Source organism: Manis javanica, chromosome 16 (assembly GCF_040802235.1).
Source record: "Manis javanica isolate MJ-LG chromosome 16, MJ_LKY, whole genome shotgun sequence".
Lineage (NCBI taxonomy): Eukaryota > Metazoa > Chordata > Mammalia > Pholidota > Manidae > Manis > Manis javanica.
The window spans coordinates 16,520,610-16,539,243 of NC_133171.1; the positions used below are offsets into that span (position 1 = coordinate 16,520,610).

The 18,634-nt window shown below is 51.9% G+C and overlaps 1 protein-coding gene across 19 annotated transcripts in view; it reads right to left on the reverse strand.

The window, feature by feature from the left end:
* LOC108389730 (uncharacterized) overlaps positions 1–18,634 on the reverse strand; it is a 603,223-nt gene that overhangs the window by 534,737 nt on the left and 49,852 nt on the right. For 18 of the 19 annotated variants that reach the window (XR_012126339.1, XR_012126341.1, XR_012126342.1 and 15 more), the window contains exon 3: positions 10,362–10,459. The exons of the other annotated variant lie outside the window; for it this stretch is intronic. Coding sequence is in view for 10 of the 18 variants with exons in the window: in XM_073224880.1 (XP_073080981.1) it covers positions 10,362–10,459 (98 nt within the window). In the remaining 8 variants the exon portion in view is untranslated. The remainder of the gene's footprint in view (positions 1–10,361; positions 10,460–18,634) is intronic. 19 annotated transcript variants of the gene reach the window in all.

Genomic DNA, 18,634 nt, shown 5'->3' on the forward strand with positions numbered 1-18,634 from the left:
GTGTAGCAATTCATGAAAAGGACCTTTAGAAGGACACCCATGTTGGTGTTTTCCAGCTCTAATATTTAGCGAAAAATCTCCAGAGCATCAGAAAACTCTGCTTTCCTAAAAATACTCCTAGCGCATTGGACACAATTAAGCATGGCCAGAGCCACGGCTATGCTCACTAAGCATCTGCCTACCATGTCCCCCCACTGCCTAGCACCCCACACACCCGATCCCCCGGAGAAGAATGCCTAGCTGTGAACTCCTTAGCGCTAGTTTGCTTCACGTGGGGTCTTGAGATCAAGACCCCAAGGATGCAATCAGTTGAACACAAAAAGCTCAGGAGTGGGGGGCAGGGGCAAAGTTTTATTTGGGGAGGAAAGCTTACCGCTAGGGTGGGCAGGGCCACCAGGGCACTAGGAGGACTGAGGAAATAGGACCAAGCCCAGGAAAACCTACCCAGGAAGACAGAATTTTAGTCCATTTTAAAATGAAAAACAGTGAGATTTGGCTTCCTGTGGCAAGATCTCGAGATTTATTTTCCCACCGTCTGCACAGTCCGTCAGGTAAAACCAACCCCCACTTGCTGGGGTGGGGGAGCAAGTCTTGCTTCCTTGTCCTGCTCGAAATTCTGCCCCCACCCCCACCCCCTGGGCACCTGCCTTCCCTTTGCCTATGACCACTGGTAGCCTCTCCTTCCTTCCCTGCAGCTCTGTTTTCTCAGTCTTTTTTCCCAATCTTTCACGAATCTCCAGGAAGTAAAGGTAGGCTCCATCTTCTTAAATCCCCACCCACCGAAAATGTCTACATGAAGGAGAGTTCCTCTGTTTACTCGGAGTGCCCAGACACAACTCCCAGAGGGTGAGAGTCCTGCCTGCTGACTCCGAGGCAAGGCTTCGTCCTCGCGACCAGCGGCTCCTCACGGCTCTTGTTCCCGACGAGTCACTCCATGTTGGCTGCACACCATTCCAAAGCCTGCCAGAACATTACACCACTAGCTTGGTGAGCGGGGTGACTGCGCCAGGCGTGCGACCCCCGGGGTGACGGGGGCCATGAGTCCATCCCCTGCTCAAGAGCACCGGCCCCTTTCTGCACCTGCACGGCCCCCTGGCAGCCTTCTCCCCCAGACTTCCACTTCAGCGCATTGATGCTAGAGTTTTACCCCATGGAAGATGGTCACTAATTGAAATTGAACACCTATGGTTCAACATTCAGTTGCTGAACTTGATAAGGGAAACATTTCCCAGTAAGTCAATAAAACCAGGTTTATATCTGCCTGTCTTCCAGTTCCAATCAAACTGGAAGACGAAGATGAGCGCACCCGGATCTTCCTGCATGTCCAAATAGCTTTGAAACTTTTGATACTGAATCAGCAAGAGCCGGTGCAGTGGGGCAGGAGACTCTGGCCCAGTGTCAAGGGAGAAGCTCAGGTCACATCCTGAAGTTCGTGCCTCCGAGCTCAGCGGTCCCCAGTTCTCACACAGCAACAGGAAGCCCCAGGGCCCCCAGAGAATGAGGCAAAGGCGCTGATGAGGCCGAGCCTCTGGCACAGTCGCAGCAGACATGCCCAGCACCCGCACCTACCCCAGCAGCCCGTCACTTCCTTATACATCGGAGGCCCCCTGTGAAGGATGCAGACCAGTAAAATGAGAGGGCAAGGGGACTGGGATGTGGCACAGGGCCACAGACATCAGAGCAGGGGCCCTGCAGGTGCACAGAACACCCCAGGAAGCAGGAGATGTCCTCAACAAATGCAAGCAGGGGAAGCAGGCACGAGGCAGGTCGGAAAGCTGGCATCTGGCCCCAAGGAGCACAGCATCCAGGGTGGCCATTAAGTTGGCCCTAGGAAAATGTGACCTTCAAATTTTCTGCTTTCCCCCTTTTCTTCTTCTCTTTTACCCCCAAACGACAGTTCTGACCTACTTTGTTCACAGCTCTGTGTCAGCTCATTCAACATCGAGCCACTTAGGAGAAAGCTAAGTTGCTCATAAAACCACCATACAGTTGAAGAGGACATCTGGCGTCACCACAGGGTGCAGGATGACAGTGCCCACTGGCTGACAGGATCCCACCATCGCTCAGGTGAAGAAGTCCCTTCTCAGGGGACTGCCCGGGTCCAAGAAATAGTTTCTTCCCCTATGTGGTAAGGAAGCCACATTTTTAAAAGCTCAGTAAAGACAACCACTGGTCAGTATCAAATGTTGCTCATGGTTCACATTTCTCAGGGCAAACGGGAGTAAGACAGACAGGACAGCAGCTAGAGACCCCATCCCCGTGGGGAAACACAAGCTTTGCAGTTAGTTCACGGCACAACTTCGGTGACGCCCTGTCCGCCTTCTAGAAGGTAGATTATCATCCTTCTTCACAGTACGAGAAAAAGGAAATTGTACAGTATAGAAACATATTCTTGCAGCCCAACACATGGGAGAGACACCTCAAGTTCTCCGGCAACCAAAGTTTCTAAAAGTAACTAAGTGGTCTCTCCCTTCTCTCCTGGAAAAGAATCAAGTACAGCAATCTTGGGAACTGTACTTAAGAAGTAAAGGAAAACACGCCTTTGCGTCTCTGACTCTGCTTCCTCCCATCAGGGCCCTTCTGGCTCTCTCGTGGCAGCCGCTCCGTGTCCCCTGTATGACCCCTTCCTGCACGTGGCCTTGGACTAGCCAGGGGTCACACACACACACACACACACACAGCAGACCAGAGTCAGAGTATCACTTGCTTAGAAATGAGAAAGATATCTGTACACCCATGTTCACAGCAGCTTTATTTGAAAAAGCCAAAAGGTAGAGGGAACCTAAATACCCACCAACAGACAGATGGGTAGGAAAAAATGTGGTCCATCCCAGCAGTGGAACCCTATGCAGACGTTTTCCTCCTTTTGAAGGCTTAATGGTGTTCATGCTACAACGTGGATGAACCTTGAGGGTATTACGCTAAGCTAAGTTGTCACAAAAGAAACACTGCATGATCCTTCTCAGATGGGGTGCGTGGAGTACCACACTCCAGGGGCAGACAGATCATGGTGGCCAGAAACTCGGGGCCGGGGCATGAGGAGCTGATGAAGGGCTGCAGGGTTCAGTTTTGCAAGATGAAATAGCTCTAGAGTCGGCTGCACACCTACTACTACTGAACTGTACTGGCTCCAAGGGGCACAGCATCCAGTGTGGCCATTAAGTAGGCCCTAGGAAAACGTGACCTTCAAATTTTCTACTTTCTACTCGGCAGTAGTCAAGGTGGTAAATGTTATGTTCTCACCACAACTGAAAAATAAAGGGTGAGAAATGTATCTAGCCCATAAAAAAGTTACCACTCTCCCCTGCATTACCACTGCATTTAACTGTATTCCTCCTAAGGTATGGGTCTATAGCAATCTATGTAGTATAATAGTGTTAACTCAGTTAATTCTCTGATGGAGCAGCAAGTACCAGCCCTTGTTTTCCGGACAGGGAAACTGAAGCCTAGAGTCATTAAATAACCTGCCCAGATCACAACTGCAAATTGATGGTGCCTGAGTCCTCCGTCACCTCCTGTACAGCCCCTTCTCTTCCAGAATAACCTCCTAAGAAGCCACCTCTCCGCCCGGTTCCCTTGCCTACCTTCTGCAAGCAGCCTTCTTCGCCCACGCCCGCCGGAGTCTCGGAGGCCGCTGCTCACCTCCACACGGCAGCTGCTCGGTTTTGTGAGCTCATCTTACTGGATGGTCTGGAGCAAGCGGTACATCTGACCCACCCTTTCCTTCCGGAAATTCTCTCTTCCCGCCGTTTTCTGGCACCTTTCTCTCCGGGTAATGCTCCTCCTTGTCTGGCCACTGTTTCCTTATCCTGTTCTTAAGGAAGAGATTTCTTCCCCAGTTTCTATCCAGACGACCACTAATGGCTGACTAAACAAGTGGTTAAGTCTAAGACGTGAACTAACGACACATCCGCGGGCTCCTCTGAAGCTTGGAGAAGGTTCTAGAGCCTTCGGGATGCTGCTCTTCCAGCTGTCACTGAAGATGAGAGTCCTATTTCACTTACCTCATCCGCCAAACGCCAAGCGTGGTACCTGGTGCCTGACAGACTGAAAGACTTCTTCCACTGGGTCTTGGCACAGCTAAACCCTCACATTCAAAACCACTCTCATTAACATTGCCTGATGGTTGTCACGGGGACTAGTTCCTGAACTATTCAACTGTCCTGTCCATTCCAAGGCCAGTCAAGGGGCCAGCGTGGGCTCCAGACAATAGCTGAAGCAGGTGAACAATGCACTGCACTGACTGTGTGGTTCTCGGAGTCCCTGGGTCTCCCTGTCTCCCAGCATCCCCAAGCTATTCTGTGGGGATTTCTGCAGGACACTGTCCTCTCCCCGGCTATTGTGTCTTTGGGGCCACATCTGCACTCAGGGGGTCTCACCCTGATATAAGAGCATTAAATGAGATCAGAACATTCAAACAACTTCCCTGCATTTTCTAATTCAATTAGTTGAGTTAAATACTTGAAACCCCAACAAGAGAACATCAGAGGGGGCTCAGAAGGTGTGTGCATGCTGCAGGCAGCTCGACAATCAGGTCAGCAATAGCCTGAATCATCTGAACGCCCCACTGCCAAGGAAGATACACAGAGGTACAGTTTTGTTCTCTGTGACCCCCTGGCAAGTCTTTGTTTTACCCACCGGCTGAAAATGCTTTCCATTTCATCCTGTTTGGCACAGGCCGTTCTGAAGTGTACTTCTGATCTCTGACCTCACAGATGCTCTCCTATCAGCTCTGTGTTCAGTCTGATGGGATGGTAATACCTTGTTACGATTTATTCTACAAAAATCAATGGCGTGGATTCCTGGGTAAATAAGCTACATTGGTAGGTCCAGCGAGCCACAGGGCATCAGGTACCATTTGAAAAGTAACTGCTTCAAGGAATGAAGATCCATCCGAGACAATTGAGAGCGTTCTTCAACTGATTTTGTTCATCCAAATAAGGCAAAATATTGAGCAGGTAAAAATTCAACAGTGAATGCAGACTGCTGGATTGTGAACTTTACCAAGTGGGTGGCTAAGGTGAGAGGGGTCAATGTTTTTTAGGTCTAGGAACAAACCTCATACAAGTCTACGTGACCAGTGTAGATCAAAACAGGACAGTCAAAATGAAAATGATGGAATTCAAAAATCAATTTGCAATAATTATTTTTCAACAAATGAAAGGCCTTCTTTTGATAACAGACATGTGATGGTTGACCCAAAAAAGCATCAGTTTTTAAGACAGAGCAGATTTCTTTGTAAAGATCAGGTTGTTTTGAAAGAATAAGAAAAGATTTTCTAGACTTCAGAAAGTTATAGGAAACATATTTCCTTTTTCACCAGGGTTGTTTTGAATTATATGTGTATTCAGAGTCAAGGCTCCTTCAATATTTTCTGTATATTTTTTATAGAACACATGTGTGAAATCACCATTACCAAGGCAGAAGTCTCCACTCTGGGGGAGACCGTGTCTGGGAGGCTCAAGTGTCCCAAAGGGACACAAGCCACCAGGGACAGCGGAGACCCACTGAGGAGCAAGTGGCAGGTGTGGGAGCAGGCCTGGGGCAGCCCCGGGGGAGGGGAGCTTATCTCAGTCGTAACTTTAGAATTGCTCCCTGCATGGAAATAAGATGATAGGCCAACTTAGTTTCATTCCGGGAGCCCTCTTACTGCCTGTGCAGGGAGCTGAGCCCCTACTGGCACCACTCGTGACAATAACATTATGTGCAACATGATTACCACCACCTCCAGGAAGTCTTCCTGGCCACTGGCCTCCCCCAACCCCTCTGCTCATGCATTTGTTCCAAAGTGTCTTTTTCTGTTTCTCTTGCTCCCTGTTAGACGATGAGACCCTTAAGGTCATGGACTCTATATCGCCTTTCCCAATATTTCCAAATGCCTTGCGGAGTGACTCAAACACACCAGCCCTCAACTGAGCAAGTAATTTAAGGGAAAACACTAAGCATTCATTATGGATCAGGCCCTGCCCTAAGACTGGGGTTACAGTGAACAAAACATGAAAATGCCAGCCTGTGTTGAGCTTACATGCAAGTGAAGTTTGAATGGGAAAATGGATGAACATTAAAAAGCAAAAACATTTTTTTCTTCAGAGCTTGGAAATTTACTCAGTGAGAACAGAAAAGAACATGGTCTGCTTTTACAGAATTCTTTCAAATTCCAAGCCTGGCTGCAAATGAAACTAGAGGCCTGGAATTATCAGTTGACCCTGTCACTAACTACTTTCCCTTTATCAATGATCGATCTCAAAGGCATGAGACCATCACACCACTGCTGAGCCCACAGACTCCATCTTATCCCTCGGAAGCAGCTGCAGTTACCTTCAGCGACTTCAGAACACCACGCTGGGAGGAGGTTTTAAGGAGACCACCCTCCACCCTTGTCTAATCCCAATACATACAGACTCTGGTTCTCAAAACCCTCTGTTTCACATGTTGTCTCATGAACTCTGATGTAGCACATGAACTGGACGGTTCAGAACCTGCTCTTCTCTCTACAGATGTATAAGTGGGGCAAAGTCAAACCAGAGCTACTGACTCCCACATTAATAATCATACTCTAAAAGCACTATACCATCTCCAAGGAGAGATACAGGCTGAAGATGGAACTGGGAATGTACACAACTCCCAAATCCAACATGATTCAAATTCTGCCTTCCTTCCTTGCACTTTTGCACACAAGCACATGCACGCGTGCGCGCACACACACACACACACCCTCCCACAGCAGCTCCACCAGTTACCAGTGATGGGCAACCCTCTCCCTACAGCTGTCAGACATCAAGCCTTCCAGGCAGCTCACTCCTAAAGCAGCACAATTCCCTCAGTCAGTTCTGGCTCATGAAGATGCTCTTCCCACCGTATTAAGTATGTGATCAAAGACAGCCCCATCTGAGAGTTCCCGAAGGCTCAGGCCCGGCCTGCAGTGTGCCTCCCGACAAGCAGCCGAGGGCTCACCAGGGGCCACCGAGCCAACGAAGGAGGACGCCACCACACAGGCAACCGGGAAAACGGGTTCACAAGCTTGGGCTCCATTTCTCTGCCTTTTCTTCCCAGCCTGCTGCCAATCAGATCGCAAGCCACGTAAAGGCGCAGATGCTGTCTTCCTGTATGAAGCACACACAGAGCCCCAGATGGTGCCATGCTCATGTGGCATGTGTGCTGCATCAATATTTGCTCATCGATTTGTTGCTCAAATACCACGACTGAGTTGTGTTTGTCTGGCAGATCATGTGATTTTAATAATTAGTGTCTGAGGTGGGAAAATGTCTTTTTCTTAGAAAAACTAAGGGTGAATGAAGTATTAAGAGTGATACTGGTATCCTAGGAAGTAAGTGAGATGGAAACACATTTCCCTAGCAAAGAAAATGAAAAATTCACATAGAGAAAATCTGAGAGTAACACCACCCTTACCAGTACTGTCAACACCTTGGCGGCCTGAGGATTCCCTCTGTTTACTTGCAGAAGCATCAACCTTTTGCTGCAGGAAATGCAGATGACTCAGCCTCATGCACGCCTAAAATCTCTAAAAGGCAAAGCCTCTGCTGACTAAATGCACATGCACTGTAGTGTTATTAGCCTCCTAGGTTGACTGAGATGTTTCAATAGACAGATTCTGATTCACTAAAGATTAACCAGAAACCTATTTATGGTTCAAGTCCACCGATGGGGTTGCGGGGAGGGAGGAGCAGTTAGCAAGAGGGCTACAGATCATGCGATGGCCTCTCCCATCCAGCAAGGGCACCTGTCTGCAGATTGTCACCGGCCTTTAGGAAATGCCTTAGCTCTGGTTTCCATAATGCACATAATATAAACTAATCTGTATTCTAACATTGAATTTCAGTAGATGCAAGATCACATTTAATCAGAATTTTGGATGTGGTGGCCTGTGACTATAGGATACTGTGCTAAACGCACACAGATCCCAGGGTACGCCTGCAGAGGACACCTTCAAAGTGAAATCCTTGATGCGTGTCACTATCATGTATCACCTTCTCCTAAGAGTGGGGCTCAAAGAGAGCATATATTGATGAAGGAGTGGGAATTTTCTGGTTCTGGTTATCTGGGGTTTAATTATATTCTCAGTGAGAAATAATTCGACATTATAAACTCAAGTGGTCAGATCTCAGCCAAAGGCAATGATGCTTAATTGAAAACTCTTATGACTTATTAATCAAACCACCATAATTTCTGCCTTCATGTAAATATGTATTTCAGAAGCTTGTCCAAAGTAAGATCATATCACAACGACCCACCAATACAGAAGCCACAACAGGCTTACCCTGTTTTACACCACAGATGTCATCCTGAAAAGCAGTACACGTGGAAAGCCGTTCTAGTAAATCTCAGCGCATGTAAAAGGCTCTGGGTGGATGCTACTCTCGAAAGGGGTCCTGCAATAGCCAGACCACAGTATCAACAGAGTCCATTTGCACTTCGAAATCTTTTAATGTTTGCTCTCCTTTAGGAAAAGCACGACTTTAGAGGAAATCTTCTCCAAAAGCAACCTCAGGAGCCACAATGTAGAAGCCCACGAGGGTGAAGCCCTGCCCTTGCAGGACGTGCATCCTGTGAGGGAGGCAGGCAATCAGCAGCTCCGTGCACCTGGTACATGTGATGTAACGAGACGTGTGGGCAGTGTGGCTACATCAGAGTGCAAAAGGAGAAACTAGCACGTGACGCTAGAGATGGTGGGATTAAGAAGTCAGACCACACAGCGTCTTGCAGGCCGCACATAAGGGATGCCGATGTGCCTATGGTCCAGATACCCCTTCGGGACCAAGATGCTCTGCCCCAGCTGCTGGGAACGGTGCTGATCAGTCTCACAGCTCAGCCCTTCTCCATGAGCCGCATGACCCAGGAAACCACCTTGCAGAAGCTCACGCCCCTGCTGGGGCACCTCCGGGGGCTGACTGACAAAGGCAATGCGGCACATCTGCCGGGACACCCGGCTCTGGGCCCAGTCCAGGGTCAGCTGAGCCCTCTCCTGTGACTTCTTCATGGCTCACCCTCTCGCTCTAGCCAGTGCTGCTTCTCCCACCCCTCACAGCGGTGTCCCCTAGGCCCTTCTCAGTCAGCCACTGCAAGCCCATCTCAGACTGAGGCTGCATCCTGGGGAGCTCAACCTGCAACTTTGGTCCATTAGTTTTTTAACCTTCAGTGAAATGCAAAGTATGTAGGGGTTGAAGCAGAGGGCAGCATAATCTGACATGATACAGAAAGACCCCAGCTGCTTGCAGGAAGCATCACGGGATGAGCAGATGACCCAGAAACGGGCGAGAAAGTCCTCGCACGGCAGACACAGGGCTGACAGGCCTTAGAGTGGGCTAGGTGTGGGGCGGTCTCACGAGGTAGGGCGGCTCCACCCTCCCGAATTCATGTCTCCAGAAAGGCCTTATAAATGCGGCAACTCCTGTGACCCCAAGTTTTCAAAATAGCTATTGCCAGCCCTGAACATAAAAGTCGAAGTATAACAGGACCCCAAAATGTAGTCTAAAAGCTGAAGAAATATTTAAAACATGCATTAGAGACACAAACTCACAACTGTCCCCCAACTGCTCTTCTGCTTTTGCTCCGGCTCCCAGCCGGCGCCGTCTGTCTGTCATTCAGCGGCAAAGACAGGAGACCCGCCCACACCTGCTGGCCTCCCCAGGCACCACAGAGTCCCTCCAACTTCGTCTCCACACGCTTTCTTTTTGAAGTGTGCCTAATACACATATTATGCTACTTTCAGGTATACAACACGATTCCACAGGATCTACACTGCTGAATGATCGTCCCAATAGGTGTGCTACCATCCGTCACCACACAAGATATTCGTGCCACTGACTCCGTTCCCTAGATGGCCTTTCATGCCTGCACCCCCCGGCTCTCCTCGACGACCCCGCCCTGCTCAGGCCTTCACCCTGTTTGCAGGAACCACCCCACCGGACCCCCACTGTAGGTCTCTCCCCAGTTCCCAATTTCCCATCCATGACCCGGCCGGAGGGTCGTCTGCCACAGACAGCCGCTGAGTCTGACCGCAGCCTCCAGAGCGGACCTGCTTTGCCTTGGGCCTTGTCTCCCACCGGATTCTTCTCCTGCCTCAGACCCTGCTGCTGCTGAGCGACGGCAGCCCCCTGCCTGCCCCGTGATGCTGCAAGCTCAGGTGACCCCTGCCTACGACACATGCTGCCCCTCCTACATTAAACTGGTCCACCTCATTCTTGGAGATCCAGTCAGCATATTGTCCCCCAAGTGCACCCGCCTCCAGCCCCAAGAGGGCAGCAGCCACAACCCCACGGCCCTCACAACCCCACCAACAGCACATCTTTGTTTCTACGCCGCCAGGGGCGCCCCGAGGACCCAGACCATTCCTCACTCACCTTTGGGCCAGAAGGTAGCAGAGTACCCAGGACACCACAGGCAGGAAAAAGAAGCTGGACTCGACTTGTATCGTGGCGGAGGCTGGGACCAGCGAAGCCTACGGGCAAATATAGGAGAACACCAACTGGGGCAAAGCAAATGCCAAAGTATGCCCAGCTACAAATATTTGGGATATCTACTTTCACAGTATTCCTTACCCCTGTCTAAAGGGTAAATAAGAGAGGGCCACAATGCACCACTAGAGCTGGGGACACCTCCTCCCAGGCCCGGCATAACAAAACCCCAGCTGCGGACGAAAACTGAAAGTCTCTTGGACATTTATTCCTGGACTGTGTACACACACACACACACACACATGCACCGGTATATACACATACAAGTATACACACAGATATGTACACACATCTGTATATGTATATGCACACCTATATATATATATGTACAGCAGAGGTTCTCATAGGAAAAGGTACAGATCTTTTCAGGGTTCATTTCCCTCAAGTGCTTGGGTGCAGTTTCTTCCTATCGTCACTCCCAGCATCAGGACACTTAAAACAGAATCGGTGATGAAGGAGTTCCGCTCAAACCAAAGGGTCCATCCAAAGCGCATTCCAGGGTTACGGAGCCTCACCACTAGTTACAAGCCTTGGCATGGAAGTTACATCGACCGTAGTTAGTTACATGATACTTACGTCAAGAATACAGAGAGAAAGGGGAGGTGGCGGGAGGAGGGAGGAGGAAGCAGAAACAGACACGGCTCTGGCGAGGTGCATGTGTGCCCGTCTGGCCACGCGGTCATGTGGTCTGTGCCTCCCAAAGGGCACGTCCCACAGACCTGCGGGCTCGGGCAGACAGGCAGCGGCCGTGGGGGGAGGGCCGCGTACCTGGGGCAGCCAGTAGATACAGCAGAGATACCACAGGAAAAACCCACCAAGGGCAAAAGCGGCCCAGCCCCTGGGCGACCCGGTAGTTTGAGGAAAGCCTTTTTTAAACTCAGTGGAAAAGGCACGCACGCAGCCGCCACCCGGGCCATCACCGAGGTCCGGGCCCTCTGCCGGGCTGGGCCCTCGCAGCCTCCCGGCCAGGCCGATTTCAAGCTTGGGCTGCCCTCTCGTCCCTCTGTGCCCCCTGCCACGGCTGCTCAAACCAGCCAATGTCCATGTCCTGGACACTCAGCTGTCTGCCTTCCAGTTTGCTCTGGCACCAACTTCAAATGGCAGAGCATCTGTGACATGGACCCAAGCACCCAGAAAGTCCACTTCTGGTCATTCTGGGGGACGTGCTACGTTTCCAAACACTACCATGAACCTTCCTATCAAACGCACAGCACAGAGCACGCACGATTCCAACAGAACCAGCCGCCAGGTCGCCTCCTCGGGGCCAGGGCACGTCCCGGGTCCAACGCGCAGGCGGCAGGGACATCGTGCTGTCAGTGCTCAGCTGATCTCATTCGCCGCCTCTTCTCTTAGCTCTGCATACAACCTCACTCGCTCCTGTGGCCTTGAGACTAGCTGTGTGCCAGCACCGCCCACCGTCTCCCTCTGCCCCGAATCCCTCTGCCCAAATCCTGCCGCAGACGCCCAGGGACCCAACGGCCATTCAGGTGCAAACCTCTGAAAACGGGCCTCACTGCCCTCTTGCCAAGGCACTTCATCGCCCGCCAGTTTCTGCCGCCTCACACTGGGGGTCATCCTCGACTCCTCTCTCTTCTCCCGGCTCACATATCAACAAAGCCATCCTGCCCAAGAAAAGCCCGCCTCCATCAGACCTCTGTGTGCTTTCTGGAATCGCCGCCTTGCAGGCCCAGCAGGTGAGGCTGCCTCCCGGCCATCACGTGCCCTCAGCAGCGCCCTCCCATCCCTCCCGATCTCCCTCCCGGCCATGCCCCGACCTCCCCGTCTCAGAAGCACTTGTCTGCATTGAACAGGCTCTGTCTCCTTCAACAAGAAAAATAATCACCTTGATGAAGCCACTGTAACTTTTCTGAAGCGAGAGCTTAAGAAAGCAAGTCACATTTCACAACAGCAGCAACTCCCAGGAGAATTCAAGAATGAAACAATGCATTTCATCAAACACCCGAAAAGGAGTCCAAGAAGTCAGTTGAACAGCAGAGCCAGAGAGGACCCGGGTGGAGACTCAAAGAGCAAAGCTGTGGCGGAAGACCACAAAGAGGGTCACAAAGGGTGGGTCCAGGTCACAGCCGGTGCGGCCCACCGTGACGGGACGAGCCTCTGCCCTGGCACACGCCCGCACCCCTGCTGCTCAACATCGGCCTGTCCACAACCTGACAGGCAGCTAAGGTAGATGTACACAGGACGACGTCCTGAACACGAGACTTTCAGTGCAACTCCAGGTAGAATTTTCTAAGAGTCGTATGTCTAACTTGGAAGAGCAGGGTCACCGCTTCAGCTCGGCTCAGCACTGTCCAGAGGCTCCTTCAGTCAGTGGGTAAATGTTAACAGGCCTTTTCCGTTCCTATCTTTGGGGAGCAGTCACTACTTCTAGGACGGAGCCCATACGCAGTGTTTGATTATAGACTCTCAGGGCACCACCGACCCCCAGAAACCAACGGCGGCTGGCGGGACAGAGGTCAGCACGCTGCTTTCCACAGTAAGTTATTTTTACCCCTGGGTTAAGCTGATTCCTCAAACTCTGCAGACCCCCTCCCCCGCCCCATTCAGCCTACTCGCTTTTTCCTGATGCTGACTGACTCTAAGAAAACAAGAGTTGCATTATGCTTGACTCCCTGGGATGAGATCAGCTTGAGTTTCAAATTCCCTTTCAGGACAACCCCAAGGCCACAGAACCTGTAAAACTCCCTGCTGCTCAACGGCACCACAGGAAGACCTAAGCCAGGCCCAGATGGCACCCCTCAAGTCGCGCCAGGAAAAGGCCCTCCACACACACTGCCATCCTCACCATCCATCCCAGCACGCTGGGCAGGCGCTCCTGCAAACACCCCATCCAGGCAGCTCCTACTGAGGCTACATGACTCCAGCAGTGACCTGCTCCAGCTGGCACCATCTGAGCGCCTGGCCAGACATGCTGACAGCGTGCACTCGGGGGACCATCACTGACCCACCCCACCGGGGTCAGCGGACTGCAGGGACCACTACTGACCCGCCCCACCAGGGTCGGCAGGCTGCAGGGACCACTACTGACCCGCCCCACCCCACCTGAAGCAGCGGGCTGCAGGGACCACTACTGACCCGCCTCACCAGGGTCGGCGGGCTGCAGGGACCACTACTGACCTGCCCCACCCCACCTGAGGCAGCGGGCTGCAGGGACCACTACTGACCTGCCCCAGCAGGGTCGGCGGGCTGCAGGGACCACTACTGACCAGCCCCACCAGGGTCGGCGGGCTGCAGGGACCACTACTGACCCACCCCAGCAGGGTCGGCGGGCTGCAGGGACCACTACTGACCCACCTCACCAGGGTCGGCGGGCTGCAGGGACCACTACTGACCCGCCCCTCCAGGGTCGGTGGGCTGCAGGGACCACTACTGACCTGCCCCACCAGGGTCGGCAGGCTGCAGGGACCACTACTGACCCGCCCCACCAGGGTCGGCGGGCTGCAGGGACCACTACTGACCCACCCCACCCCACCTGAGGCAGCAGGCTGCAGGGACCACTACTGACCCACCCCAGCAGGGTCGACGAGCTGCAGGGAACACTACTGACCCACCCCAGCAGGGTCGGCGGGCTGCAGGGACCACTACTGACCCCCCCCCACCTGAGACAGTGGGCTGCAGGGACCACTACTGACCCACCCCAGCAGGGTCGGCGGGCTGCAGGGACCACTACTGACCCACCTCACCAGGGTCGGCGGGCTGCAGGGACCACTACTGACCCACCCCAGCAGGGTCGGCGGGCTGCAGGGACCACTACTGACCCACCCCAGCAGGGTCGGCGGGCTGCAGGGACCACTACTGACCCACCCCACCAGGGTCAGGGGGCTGCAGGGACCACTACTGACCCGCCCCAGCCCACCTGAGGCAGCAGGCTCGGGGAACCGTCACCAACCCGCCCCAGCAGGGTCAGCGGGGTCAGGCCTGCCCCAAGATGCCTACAGATCTCAAAGGCCAGCCTCCCTGCTATGCCAGCTAATAATCTATGTGGAAAAGCAAGAACATTCTTATTCCACTTTCTTTTAAATTTCAAAGAAAAATCTCATTTTTATAGCGTTTAGTGTGGGGACTGCCTGTGTGTAATCAGTGTCCTGAGACGAGGGCAGCTGCAGGAGATCCTGGGGAGGGGAGGCTTATCCACTGTCCCTGAGCCAAATCTGGGCCCCAAGGCCAGGCGGGTAACTTCCCTCAGACAAGAGCCCCCAGGCAGGACTCGGAGCAAGATCCCAGCTCTCCTGGCCCAGCCCCCCGAGCTGAGCCACACAGGAAAACCGATGCCCATGGCTTCCTGCTGGGATGGCACCGCATGACCCTGGGCCGGGAGGTGGAGACTGAGCCTCCCTCACCACCTGCTTCAGGTCTCAGGCACGGGGGCTGATGCCCCTGTCAGCTGCCCAGTAAGTGCTTACTAAATGCCTACTGGGTGCCAGCAGCTCCTGCCCCTTGCACTTCCCCAGGGAGCAGGGTGCTGTGAGCCTGGGACTCTGCCATACTCTGCCTAGAAGGGTGTCAATCCTGTCCTCACGGTGCCACTGGGAAGCAAAGACTCATGTCAGGCCTGCTGCAGTAACTAAATAAAAGGTCTCTCAGAAAATTTTGTACATACAGTTTTGTGTGTCAAGACCTAGTGTCAACACTTCTTCATAGACAGTATGTTACTCTAGGTCTTCAAGTCCAGCAACGATGCATCATAAGCACCAAAAAGCCAACAGCCACAAGCCTAGGGCACCGCTACGCCCTCCGAAGATGGGGTCTCTTGTTTACAGCAATTAGAGGCTTGAAGAAATTCCAAGACAACCCATCCTCTTACTCTTGCTTAAGTCTCAGTTCTCCACTTAAGGGAGTTTAAACTGGGTAGAGGTGGTGGTGGTGAAGAGAAATTCATGGGCTGAAATATAATGAGCGATTCCGCTAATGCAGGCTGTTTTCCTCGGGAAACGATGGTCTTGTTAGGAAGCGAGCTGGGTGGCTCACAGATCTGACAGGGCCACATCGCCTTGACTTGAGGAGCAGGTCTGCCTGGGTTCATGTTGCACGATTTCTGCTTCCAGTTCTCCAAGCTTCAGGCCGCTGGGGAGGACCACACGCTGCCCGGGCTCCGGCACTCCCCTCCCCACCTCCCGGGGGCAGCGGGTGCCATTGCACAGCCGGGCACGCAGCACACAGGTCCGAATCTGCATCCGAGAAATGTGGCCGGATAACAGCGGCCCTTCCCCAGCCTTAGCCATGCCTGGGTCTAGACAAACCCCACGCAGAACACAGCAGAAACGGAAAGCGGATCGTGTTTCACACCCAGTATGTATTCACTGACCCATCTCAGGACGTCAGACTCATGAAGGGGGTCTCATTCTGTCACCAAGGGGCACCTCCACACTCCGGGAGGGCCCATCCCGGCCTGGACACTGGGGTCTGCCCCGGCCTCACTCCGCGCCCCAGGCTTTGTGGTGGAGCTCTCTGGTGTGGGTCCCGCACCTCCAGGCACTCGGGTCTCAGCGACCTGAGCTGCTCCAGAGGCCGGCGAGCAAGGCTGCCCACCAGGCAGCTTCACTTCTCTGCCCGATTCTGCTGGAGTAGGAGATGAGCGTCTGCAGAGCCTGCCACAGCGTCTTACCTGTAACTTGTCTACACTGCCAGCTGACAGCACAGGCTCTGCCCGAGCACCAGAGGTGCTCACGGCAGAGAGATGACTGCACAGACCTGCCGCGGACGGCAGTTCCGGTACAGAGAGGCTGGCAGAGGGACCAGAACGCAGGATGCCCAGATGGTAGCGTGGGAAATCCCCGAGGCGCCGAAAAGAAGCACAGCATAAACAAGGCCACAGAGCCCGTAGAGAAAGACCCAAGCCACCAAGTCCTCCGTGGAGACGGTAACACATCCCTGCTTCTTGAACGGCCCAGGCATCTCTGGAAAGAAGGCAGAACAGGCGCGGCCACGCTCTCTCCCACCGCGAGCGGCCGATGAGCCTGCCAGGACACCTGTCTCGTCTTGGGTTTTGCCTGTTCCTTTGATCTCTAAGGATCTGATCGCACTTCGCTAGCCTATTCCTGAAAGGTAGAGTTTATGGTTTTGAATTATCTCATTAACTCTCTAGTACTAAGTGTGAATATTAAAGCATAAACTTTAATACTTACTCTGCATTTAGAGTTAAAAGAAAAAAATACGTGATTGCTTCCCCTTGTTTTAAGGGGAAGAAAAACACCTCATTTCCGAAGATAGAGCAGAAAGGGGACAAGGGTGCTCTTACCCTCTGCTTTTCCGGACCGATGAAATTGTACCCGGCTCATAAGATCCCAAGGAAGATTCCCACAGGGTCCTGGGAAACCCACTCCAAGAGCAAGCCCCCACTGCACTCCAGGCACGGGGTAAGGTCCTGAGAGGCTGCTAAGAGGGCAGGACAGGCTCGGCATTCAGGGGCAGATGGGAAGGAACACTAACTAACCCGTTATAGTTCTTCTTAAAGCACTGCTTACATCAGATATTGACAAAACAGCTGATTTTCCATCCTTGGTTCACAGAGGAGGCAAAAAAAACTTATTGCCAGAGTTAGAGGACTAAGAAATATTCTGGCTTCTGATACACTGCTGGTGTCATATTCAAAACCGGTTCACAGTCGTCCTCAAAGGAACCTAACGAGACCCTGTGGTCAGTCTTCCCTCACGTGCCGTTAGCATCTGCCCAGCAGCGGCCTCTGCAAGGAGCCAGAACGGCCGGCCCAGGCTCTGCTTGCAGGAGCCAGATTTAAAAAACAGCCTATCCTCGATTTTCAAAACATGTAAGGTGAAGTGCCATTATTTTTTCCTAACATTTATCTTGTCTCTGTAACTACCTTCTTCTCCATGATTTTATGGGATGGCCATCTAATCCCCAATTCTTATGCAAAGAAACCAGTTACAAGAAGTAATTTAAGACAGCTAATTGTCCCTGCAGATTCTTACTGTGACGTGGGATCACCAGAGAGGAAGAGCAGAGCCCACCCCACAACGAGGCCAAAGAGAAACAAAACCAAAAAGGGACCCAGGCTTCTCTCTGTACCAGGGAATTATATGCAAAATGTTGACCTGCAGGAATGAAAGAGTCATTCTAGAAGCTCTGATTTCTAACACAATCCAGAAACCACCACCACACCACTGGGCAAAAGCCAGAATTATTCTAACAGGGCTGATTCACACAGATTGCACTGCATTTAACAGCAGCGTGCTCACACGTTGTAATAATACATATTTAAGGTACTGAGGCACAGTCTCTGCCCATAAACTTTGTAACATTTTTTCCCAGGTGCTCCACCTGTTTCCCCAGCGTGTGCACAGTTAAGTAAACGAGGCAATTAAGACTTTTTAAAGGAGGCTCAGGATTATATGCTGTTTTTACACCTTCACTGATCATTCTAGAACTTGCCATCTCCCCATGCTTATCACAGAGTCAACAGCAGACTTTCTGCTTAGGATTCTTTTAAATATCAACTTTCAAATTTACACACTGCAGAGGCCTGACATTCCTGAATGAGAGGGAGCCCGGGGATCAGCCAGGGCACCTTCCTCATCACAGGGAAGGAGACCCAGGCTCAGAGAATCAAGTGACCTGCCCCAAGTCTCACGGCTGAAAACCAGTCATTCAGGTTATACCGGCCGGCGGAGCCACAGAGACAAGTAGCACCATACGCAAAATTTTACCTTTTCAGTTATTTTGTTTAGCAGTGAATTATAAGTAATCCAAGGTTCCTCTCTAAAGCTACCTGAATTAATACACACAGAAATAAAATACCTATCACAGTCATTTAGTGGGTTGGTTAAATGTAGTGTTTTTATAACCACCTTTCAAAGCCAAGCACATGTTGAAACTAACTGGGCCACCCAAGTCAAAAATATAGTTATGCTGTTTAATGTTTATTTGGTTTGCTTCTAAGTGTGTATTTAAGCAGCAAAGTCACAAAGAGAAGAGTTAATGATAATCAATCCCAGAGCCGCGACCACGGGCTCTTCTTGGGTTTGCAGTATTTTGTGAAGTCAGCCAAGAAAAAAGGAAAATTCTAAACAGAAAACTCTGTGCAGTACTTGAAAAGCCAGTCCCTGGTAACGCGCTGTCTCCTTAAAGGAGAATTATCTGAAGACCAGAACACCGTCTCCAAGAGACATTCTTGGGAAGGAAGG